Source organism: Dreissena polymorpha, chromosome 5 (genome assembly GCF_020536995.1).
Source record: "Dreissena polymorpha isolate Duluth1 chromosome 5, UMN_Dpol_1.0, whole genome shotgun sequence".
In the NCBI taxonomy this organism is placed as follows: domain Eukaryota; kingdom Metazoa; phylum Mollusca; class Bivalvia; order Myida; family Dreissenidae; genus Dreissena; species Dreissena polymorpha.
Window position 1 is genome coordinate 56,532,998 of NC_068359.1, and position 11,267 is coordinate 56,544,264.

Here is an 11,267-nt window from a genome sequence, read left to right on the forward strand (position 1 = left end):
ATACAAATTTGATTTTGACTCTTGAAAATTTGGTCCCAAGAGTCATTGACTCTTGAGATTGGAGTTCTAAGGAAAGCCCTGGTAAGAGTGGTATTGGTTTTTTCTGCTTTTCTCCCATTGAACTGATAAGTAATCGGCTTTTATCAGGGTTGCTATTCAGATCTTTTCAATAAACGGCTTATATCCAAGATTTTGAGCTTGAGTACCTTAGTATGCAGTAAAATTTTATTTAAATAACATTCATAATTAAATTCTTATTAAATAACAATTTAATGTCATAATTTGTTCTTTAAAAACCTGTTGCAATATATAGTTTAAATTCAAGATTATTACCAATGACAGCTTCTCGTTCAGCCTCTGGTAGGCCGACACGAGGATCCCCCATGGTGGTTATGCCACCCTTGAACGAACAGGTGGCCAGCTGTTCCTCTCAGTCTGTAAACACAGCTCTCATAGCTTTTGCCAGTGCCTTGGGAATTCTCCTCTCAAATTGGATCACACTTTCAATGATCTCCTGAAAAAAAAACAATTTAAAACAATAATTCTTATCAATGTAAATTTCACCTTGGGGTTTAACCTTCAAATATAAAAGTTTTTATTAAATATGGGGGAAAGATATCTGTTCATTAATGACAAGAAATAGGTATAAATAAATTTTAAGATGACAATAACCATAAAATACAGCCATAATAATTAAAATTGTGTTTTTTTCTTTAAAATTGCATTACATTTACTTATCCATTTACATTTGCCAGTGACAATACATAAATATGATAATGATCATAATTAATTAAATTAAAAAGAGATGCAGAAATGAAAATACAAACCTGTTACAGCTGTTCTTCAGTATTCCAAAAAAAGGCAGTTGTTGAACTATGAGACCATATCACTTTAACCACCAACTTTGAATTTCTTTGCAACAAACTTATTGTTGATTTACACATTGTAGTAAATACACATTGTTTTCATCACACAATATTTCATGTGCTGAAAGAATTTGTAGACATTTGACACTAGAATTATAAGTCTTAATGTTGGTCAATAATATAAGTTGCTGAAACCAAATTGTTTACAAAAAATAACTTCCTGTGCTCCAAATAACTTGCTGTGCTCCAACCAATCAAAAGTGGTTTGTTTTCAAATAGATGGTGCCAGAACCAATCAAAAGTCTATAAACACCCCTTTGTTTGGGCTAGATGGAGCACTGATAGATGGATTAGTGTTTATGATGCTATTGGATCTCTTATCTGATCCTGATCTTATCTGATATTTATTGAATAATATATAGCACACTTAGCATATTATATTTAATTGTGAATATTTCTATATAACATACTGAATGGTGTTAGCAAATAATAATAATATTATAAATATTATTTAAATTGTCTTTTAAAATGTATGTCAATAGTCAATGTGGTAGACATTAATTGAATTGGGGTTAAATATCAGTGTAAGAAAGTTCAAATACTTATTTTTTATGTTGTGGAGATATAATTGATTCTGGAAAGCCCACATAATATTTTTGACACTTTCAATATTTATGCCCCCCTTCAAAGAAGAAAAGTATATTGCTTTGCTCATGTCGGTCGGTCGGTCGGTATGTCGGTCCGTCCACCAGGTGGTTGTCGTATGATAACTCAAGAACGCATATGCCTAGGATCATGAAACTTCATAGGTAGATTGATCATGACTCGCAGATGACCCCTATAGATGTTGAGGTCACTAGGTCAAAGGTCAAGGTCACGGTGACCCGAAATAGTAAAATGGTTTCCGGATGATAACTCAAGAACGCATACGCCTAGGATCATGAAACTTCATGGGTAGATTGATCATAACTTGCAGATGACCCCTATTGATTTTGAGGTCACTAGGTCAAAGGTCAAGGTCACGGTGACCCGAAATAGTAAAATGGTTTCCGGATGATAACTCAAGAACGCAAACGCCTAGGATCATGAAACTTCATGGGTAGATTGATCATGACTTGCAGATGACCCCTATTGATTTTGAGGTCACTAGGTCAAAGGTCAAGGTCACGGTGACCCGAAATAGTAAAATGGTTTCCGGATGAAAACTCAAGAATGCATACGCCTAGGATCATGAAACTTCATGGGTAGATTGATCATGACTCGCAGATGACCCCTATTGATTTTGAGGTCACTAGGTCAAAGGTCAAGATCACGGTGACCCAAAATAGTAAAATGGTTTCCGGTTGATAACTCAAGAACGCATACGCATAGGATCATGAAACTTCATGGGTAGATTGATCAAGACTCGCAGATGACCCCTATTGATTTTGAGGTCACAAGGTCAAAGGTCAAGGTCACGGTGACCCGAAATAGTAAAATGATTTTCGGATGATAACTCAAGAGCGCTTTTGCCTAGGATCATGACACTTCATAGGTACATTGATCGTGACTCGCAGATGACCCCTATTGATTTTCAGGTCACTAGTTTATTCTGTTTTCACACTGTCCAGTAAAGAGACTTACAAATTGAATTTTCGACACATGTTCATTCATAATGATGTATAAGCCTTTGTTTCTGTGCCAGTAAATACTATGTTTATGGAAATGACGTGAGAATTCAACATTTAAAAAAACAATGTAATATGATATGTAATATTATATGGCAACAGGACAGTTGTGATTTGCTGGGTCAATTCTTTTTAGCTTGACCATCCAAGCGGTTGATAGCTTTGACAAACTGGTGGTCTGAAACATTGAGAAAATGTCACGATTCACTGACAATAAATCAAACATGTAATTCTTGCTACGCAACTTGCATTTAATTTTGTCAATTCAAATTATACATAAAAATATAATTAATTTTTAATCTGCTTGTTAATTGAAAAACAGCAACACAGTTTGTATGTATAAAACAATGTTAATACATAAATAGGATCAAGCATATTAAAATATCAACTTAGATTTAGTTTCCTTTACTGTACAGGATTTGTAAAGTTAGGTTAATATTTGTGTATTGAACAAAAATAACAACAGTGTAAAGAAAAGTTAATTTGGGGATGTTCTATCCAAACCCTGAGAGTTCAGATTTCCTCAAATGCCAAGTAAAGATTGTAAATTTCAACCCACTCTGGTTAGTTTTCAGAGGCACATATAATTAACTTTTGAGCTTAGTGTCTCATTTGTACATGCATTACTGTATTAACTCCAAATCAACTAGTACAAGTGGTAGGCCAGTATTACATGGACTGGTGTTCACTGTTTACACAGTTTCACAACCCCATCTGATACTGGTCAGTATCTTGGCAAGTGGCCAAAGTTGGGAGTGGAATTAATGGTCTATTACATAACTGACTTCTGTGTGTGGTAAACACATGATACTGGTCTTGTAGTCAAGTTGCACTTGTATACATTTGCCCAATACACAACACTAGCCTTGGCTATTTTTAATCAGATTGCATTGCTATCTATGGTGGTCATTGACTAGGGGAGTTAACTGCTATAAATAACATGTTTCATTACCATTAATAAATAAAACATTACAAATTGTGTGCATGTTTCACATATTGTCAAATAAGTCAAAATGTGTGAAAGGAATCCAAAATATCAAAGACTCAATCATATAATGGATATAATTGATTAGTATAGGTCCTGATTGGTTTTTGCACTATTAATTGGATACATTTCACAGGTCATTGACATACAGTGACATAAAACATATTCACACAATGGCTGTCACTACAACGGAGAGCCCATATGGGGGCATGCATGTTTTACAAACAGCCCTTGTTTTAATTAGTTACCCACAGCCTGATTTAGTTGTACTTTTCCCTTTAAAAGCTGCTCTACTGATTCACATATTTTATGAGCAGACATATTGCAACAATAAAACCATAAACATTATGTGAAGATAAAAAAGAATTCAGTACAATCCTCCTATTAAACTATATCTCTGTCCTTTAACTTCAGTTATTTGCTATAGTGTTTTTTTTTATGAAGATGCACTTAAACTACACTTGTACAGAAAGACTTTTTTTTTGCAAATCAGAAGGTACACTAATATGCACAAAAAATGCACTTCATTAAAAAAATGCACTTATTGCATAAAAAGATACACTTTGTCTACAGAAGATACACTAAAAGTACAGTAAAATACACTTAAAGATAATGAAAATACAGAAAAAATGCACTTTATTGCACTTAATTATGAAAAAAGTGCTGAAAAAATACACTTTTCAGTAAAAATGCAGAAAAAATGCACTTTTTAAATCGTATTTTGTTAAAAAGTGCATTTTATTTTGAGAAGTGCGCAGGTTCCTTGGATTGGGAAATATTGCGTCCATTTGACTAAAATTGGGAAATTAATATTGTTGATTTCATGCTAATTTTTTTTTTTAAATTGATAATAAAAGTGATTTCAATATTGTATTTTCTTAAGTGCAACTATAAGAGATGGATTTGGAGATAAATGACATGAATAAAAAAATAATATTTTTTTGTAAAACTTTAATTGGGGATTGTTAGATCCCATTTAGGAAAAATATTATACTTTTTTCCATTGGAAATGGGTCCCCCTACCGGAACCGGGCCAAGTTTGAAAAAAAACAAACTCACTGCTTTATGAAAAGATTGGTTGACATAACATTGAAGCAAATTAAGTTTGATTAACAGCCAACACACCTTGGGCTTCAGAGTTATTTCCTTTTTTTGTATAAAAATTTCCAGAATTCCCTTTTCTGCTCGCTTACACAAAATAGTTTTTTTATCATTTAACCAAACTTCCAATAAATGTATATTAACATAAGACAAATGCAAAGTTTAAAATCCATCCAAATCACACCTGGCACATTAGAGTTGTAGCCCTTTGTTTACACAAAAAGTGCAAAATTCACAAATTCAGCTTGCTGGATTTATTTACTTTTCACCAAATCTTCATCAAACATTCTTTTTTATGACGGGTGTCTATTTCTGTCCTTGAACTTGTTAACCTTGATTTTGACCTATTATTGGACTTCATACCGATAGTGCTTCAACTGGGCGCATATATGGTTATTTAATGCATCATCTTGTTGTTTCAAGATATGGCTAACGGTTTTCTAACTCTCTCTCAACACAAAAGAAAGTTCAAGCATTTGTTTTACAAATTCTTTAAATGCATCCACATTCAAATATATTTCTTTTTTATAAACTACTCAACCAATCGGAGTTTAGCAGTATTTTAGTAAATAACAGTAAAAAAATACATTAATTATTATAGAATTCAATAGCATCTTACAGGGGTGTGATTTTTTTCCTTTCTGCTGATTTCCTTTCTTTCTATGTCAAACTAATTTTGCAAATAGTTGTTAACTTTGCTGGATCTGCATAGAAATGCAGAGTTTACAGTACAGCTCACGCAAAACCAACAAATTCCGTGATCCTGTTAATTTTTCTTCTTGGCGAATCGCAGCATTTTAAGGGGGGCATAAGGGGGGGGGGGCATTTTCCTACCCTGAGTTGGTTCTTAAATCACACCCCTGATCTGAGCATTTTTGTATATTCATAATAGAACCATATAGCCACATGCAGATAAATGACGATTCCTGCATACAACTATTATCAAATAAGTTTTCTTTACAGGATACGGACTTGTCGCGTGTTCTATAAATGGTTCCGAAGATGTGTGCATTCCTTGTAAAGAGGGCTACGTACAGAGGCTCAATGTGTCTTCTTTGAATATGATGAATACAGCATGTTTTAAGGAGGTGGCCGGATTTAATAATCTTTGTTCCCTAGGTAGGAGCTCTAGTTTAACCCATTAATTCTCTTGGTTAAATGTAATCCTAGAAAGTGTGCGAAATTTGTTGTTAATGCTTTTTATATCAGAGCAGTATGTTATATGTAAAAATATCTGTTGTATGCTGTTGTGTCAGTTTAAACTTTAAAATAATATACTTACGTAAATGAACTTCTAAGTATTCACTTCGTATTACATATTTTTCAGAAACATGCCTTCTTAATTGGATAATTTTCCTACTACTGAAATTATTCTTATATTGATCTAACTTTGATAAACCTGAATTATTATTTATAATTTACTTATTGAACTCAGTATGTGGCATAATTTTTTTATTGTCTATTTGTAAAATAATTATTACGTTATATGTTACACTGTTGTTAAGGTGACTTATAGGCCTATTTTGCTGGGTGTTCTCTTATGCATTGTATATATGTCTGTTAATACCTTGCACATAAACACATGTCACTATAATAAAATATTATCTATCTGTCTGTCTGTCTGTCTGTCTGTCTGTCTGTCTGTCTGTCTGTCTGTCTGTCTGTCTGTCTGTCTGTCTGTCTGTCTGTTGTCTGTCTGTCTGTCTGTCTGTCTGTCTGTCTGTCTGTCTGTCTGTTGGTCGGTCGGTCGGTCTGTCGGAACGTTGGTCTACCCACCTACCGAGTGCATCATTTACAATAATCGGAATAGTTAGACTGTTTACTTGTCAGAAAAGGAAGATGCCTTTTGATTTTGAGGTTAAGGAGTTTAATGTCATGGTCACAGGGGCTTGTTAAATAATGTTAAATAGATACAATAGTCATTTAAAGCACCGCTAAAACCCATACAAAATCTGTAAAATGCACTTTCAATAATGATAAAAACTTTTTTATTTGACTATTATATATGAAATATATATAGTGGAGCTATCCTACTCAACCCGGCGTCGGCGTGAGTGTCTGCATTAACGTTAGCGTCTGCTTTAGCTAGCAAATGTTTAAGTTTTCGTACTACCCCAAATATTTTCTTTGTCCCTTGACATATTGCTTTCATATTTTGCATACTTGTTTACCAACATGACCCCAACCTTTAAACAAGAGCAGACAACTCTATCAAGCATTTTGTCATAATTATGGCCCCTTTTCCACTTAGAATATGCAGCAAATGTTAAAGTTTTCGTACTACCCCATTTATTTTCATTGTCCCTTGACATATTGCTTTTATATTTTGCTTACTTGTTTACCAACATCACCCAACCTATAAACAAGAGCAGACAACTCTATCAAGCATTTTGTCATAATTATGGCCGCTTTTCCACTTAGAATATGCATATTATTGATAAAATTATGTTAATGTTTGCATACTACCCCAAATATTTCCTATATCCTTTGACATATTGCTTTTATATGTTGCATACTTGTTAACCAACATGACCCCAACCTATAAACAAGAGCAGACCACTGTATCAAGCATTTTGACCTAATTATGGCCCCTTTCACACTTAGATAATTGAACATTTTGCTTAAATTGCCATAACTTCTTTATTTATGATCACATTTTATTATTACTTTGACAAAACAACACTTACCTGAATACCACAATGGATTCCACGCAAACAACACCCCACGCCCCTACCCAGAATCCCTCCCCCCCCAACCTCCCCCCCCAATTTTTTTTTAAACATCATCTTATAAATTACCACACCCCACATTATACCCCCTTCTCACCCCCTATCCCCCTACCCCCCCCACCCCCACCCAATTTTGTTTTTAAAACATCATCTAATAAATTACCACACCCCACATTGTACCCCCCTCTCATCTCCCCCTACCCCCCCCCCCACCCCCCCCAAAAAAAAAATATTTATTTTTTTCCTTTTTTTATTTTTGAAAGATCGTCTAATAAATTATTGAATATGAACAATTTCCCCATGATGGCTTACGTTCTACTGTCAAGCACTCGAATAGTCGAGCGCGCTGTCCTCTGACAGCTTTTGTTAAGTAGTACACTTACTTCCTATATCATCAAGAAATTCAAATTGAATATAAATTACCACAAACAAATAAAAGCAGCATTTTGTATTTCGTTAAGTCAATGTTACCAGACCACATCTAGTGTTGAAATTACTGCTAGTGCTATAATGAACATTGCTTTTTTATGCCCCTGAAGGGTGGCATATAGTTTTTGAACTGTCTGTCAGTCCCTCCCTCTGTCTGTCCATCTGTCTGTCAGTCTGTCTGAAAACTTTAACATTGATATTTGTTTTTGCAATATTGAAGAAAGCAACTTGATATTTAGCATGCATGTGTATATGATGGAGCTGCACGTTTTGAGTGGTGAAAGGTCAAGGTCATTCTTTAAGGTCAAAGGTAAAATATATGGCTTCAAAGCGTCGCAGAACGGGGTATTGTGTTTCTAACAAACACATCTCTTGTTTATGTGTTAACTTTATTTGATGAACTATTTGTTGATTTTATTTTCGTGTTAATAGATCTTAAAATAAAAAGTATCATCAAAGTTTGACAGGGTTATTTGGGGTCATGCTGTCTGTTGGTAGTTTGTGAATGCTGAATCAAAGCTTTACGATTCTGAATCTCCCTTATATGTTTATATTTAACAAACATATTTCAGTCTTTCTAATACAATCATCACCAGGCCTGCTGTATAACAATACAACTTTTAATTGGGCTGTGCTCTGTGAAAATGGGGTTTAATGAATGTACTAAAAATGTCATCCCAGATTAGCCTGTGCAGCTTGCACAGGCTAATCAGAGACGAGACTCCCCGCTATTATAGTATCATTCATTTACAGAAAGTCTCTTCTGCAAAAATCCAGTTGAGGCGAAAAGTGTCTTCCCTGGTTAGCCTGTGTGGACTGCACAGGCTAATCTGGGTGGGACCACACTTAACGCACATGCATTAAACCCCCTTTTCACAAAGCACAGCTCAATTATATTTGTGCTATACTAAATGTTCACTGACCTTTGTAGTTGACTTCAATGCAGTAGAGACTGGCAGTTATTCAAAAGGGATGCCTTTGTCATGCGAATGTGCCCTGGAGAAATGTCATTGGCCGGAGACGTCCTATAAAGATGCAAGCTCCTGTAAAACAGAAGACCCCTGTCCGGCTCATCACCAGCTCAGCAAGCTTACTGGCGGTAATCAGATTTGTTGCAACCATTTATCAAAAATGAATGTGTGTTTCAGATAACAGAGCTTTGTCAACTAAAGAAGACCTACCCTCCAAGTTGAAGCAATTGTTTGTTTCTTTGAAATTTATTATTTTGCCCCCCTTCGAAGAAGAGGGGTATATTGTGTTGCACATGTTGGTCCGTCGGTCCGTCCACCAGATGGTTTCCGGATGATAACTCAAGAATGCTTAAGCCTTGGATCATGAAACTCCATAGGAACATTGATCATGACTGGCAGATGACCCCTATTGATTTTCAGGTCACTAGGTTAAAGGTCAAGGTCACAGTGACTCGAAATAGTAAAGCGGTTTCCGGATGATAACTCAAGAATGCTTACGCCTAGGATCATGAAACTTCATAGGTACATTGATCATGACTGGCAAATGACCCCTATTGATTTTCAGGTCACTAGGTCAAAGGTCAAGGTCACTGTGACTTGAAATATTAAAATGTTTTCCGGATGATAACTAAAAAATGCTTACGCCTAGGATCATGAAACTTCATAGGTGCATAGATCATGACTGGCAAATGACCCCTATAGATTTTCAGGTCACTAGGTCAAAGGTCAAGGTCACAGTGACTCGAAACAGTTTAATGGTTTCCGGATGATAACTCAAGAATGCTTACGCCTAGGATGATGAAACTTCATAGGTACATTGATCATGACTGGCAGATGACCCCTATTGATTTTCAGGTCACTAGGTCAAAGGTCAAGGTCACAGTGACTCGAAATAGTAAAATGGTTTCCGGATAATAACTCAAGAATGCTTACGCCTAGGATCATGAAACTTCACAGGTACATTAATCATGACTGGCAAATGACCCCTATTGATTTTCAGGTCACTAGGTCAAAGGTCAAGGTCACAGTGACTCAAAACAGTAAAATGGTTTCCGGATGATAACTCAAGAATGCTTACGCCTAGGATCATGAAACTTCATTGGTACATTGATCATAACTGGCAGATGACCTCTATTGATTTTCAGGTCACAGGGTCAAAGGTCAAGGTCACAGTGATTCGAAACAGTAAAATGGTTTCTGGATGATAACTCAAGAATGCTTACGCCTAGGATCATTGAACTTCATAGGAACATTGATCATGACTGGCAGATGACCTTTATTGATTTTCAGGTCACTAGGTCAAAGGTCATGGTCACAGTGATTCGAAACAGTAAAATGGTTTCCTGATGATAACTCAAGAATAATTAGGTCTAGGATCATGAAACTTAATAGGTACATTGATCATGATTGGCAGATGACCCCTATAGATGTTCAGGTCACTTAGTCAAAGGTCAAGGTCACAGTGGCAAAAAACGTATTCACTCAATGGCTGCCACTACAACTGACAGCCCATATGGGGGGCATGCATGTTTTACAAACAGCCCTTGTTTAAAAAATAGTTCCATTTTTTCCCAGTCCTTTTTTAGCTCACCTGAGCGCAACGTGCTCATGACGAGCTTTGGTTATCACCTTTTGTCCGTTGTGCGTTGTCCGTTATCATTATTTTGCCTTGTTAACACTCTAGAGGCCACATTTATAGTCTGATCTTCATAAAACGTGGTCAAATGATTTGTATTAATGATATTTTGGTGGAGTTAGAAACTGGGTCACGTAGGGTCAAAAACTAGGTCACTAGGTCACATTAAAGAAAAAGGTTGTTTACACTTTAGAAGTCACATTTATTGTGCAATCTTCATGAAATTTTGTCAGAACATTTGTCCCGATAATAACTCAGCTGTTTACTCAAATGGTTCCGGTCAGTTGAAAAACATTGCAGACAGTGGGCGGGGCAGTTTTCCTAATATGGCTTTAGTAAAACCTTGTTAACACTCTAGAAGTCTTTTTTTAGTCCAATCTTCATGAAACTTGGTCAGAACATTTGTTCTAATGATATCTCGGCTGAGTTCTAAAATGGATCCTGTTTGTTCAAAAACATGGCTGCCAGTGGGCGGGGCAGTTTAGCTTATATGGCTATAGTAAAATCCAAGGGAAGTAATATGCATTAAAGGGAGGTAAGTAATGAACCTGCCAAGTGATCAGTTTTAGCTCGACTATTATAAATGAAATATATATAGTGGAGCTATCCTACTCACCCAGGAGTCGGCGTTCCCATAAGCGTTAGCGTAAGCGTTAGTGTTAGCGTGCAAATGTAAAAGTTTGCGTACCACCCCAAATATTTTCAATGTCCCTTGACATATTGCTTTCATATTTTGCATACTTCTTTACCAACATGACCCCAACCTTTAAACAACAGCAGACAACTGTATCAAGCATTTTGTAAGAATAATGGCCCTTTTTTCACTTAGAATATGCATATTATTGATAAATCTATGTTAAAGTTTGCGTACCACCTCAAATAT

General features: G+C 35.7%; 1 protein-coding gene across 2 annotated transcripts in view; it reads left to right on the forward strand.

Moving 5' to 3' along the window:
* Positions 1-11,267, forward strand: part of LOC127830975 (uncharacterized) — a 97,779-nt gene that overhangs the window by 36,135 nt on the left and 50,377 nt on the right. For both annotated transcript variants that reach the window (XM_052355929.1, XM_052355928.1), the window contains 2 exons: positions 5,583-5,738; positions 8,709-8,876. In XM_052355929.1, the coding sequence (XP_052211889.1) occupies positions 5,583-5,738; positions 8,709-8,876 (324 nt within the window). The remainder of the gene's footprint in view (positions 1-5,582; positions 5,739-8,708; positions 8,877-11,267) is intronic.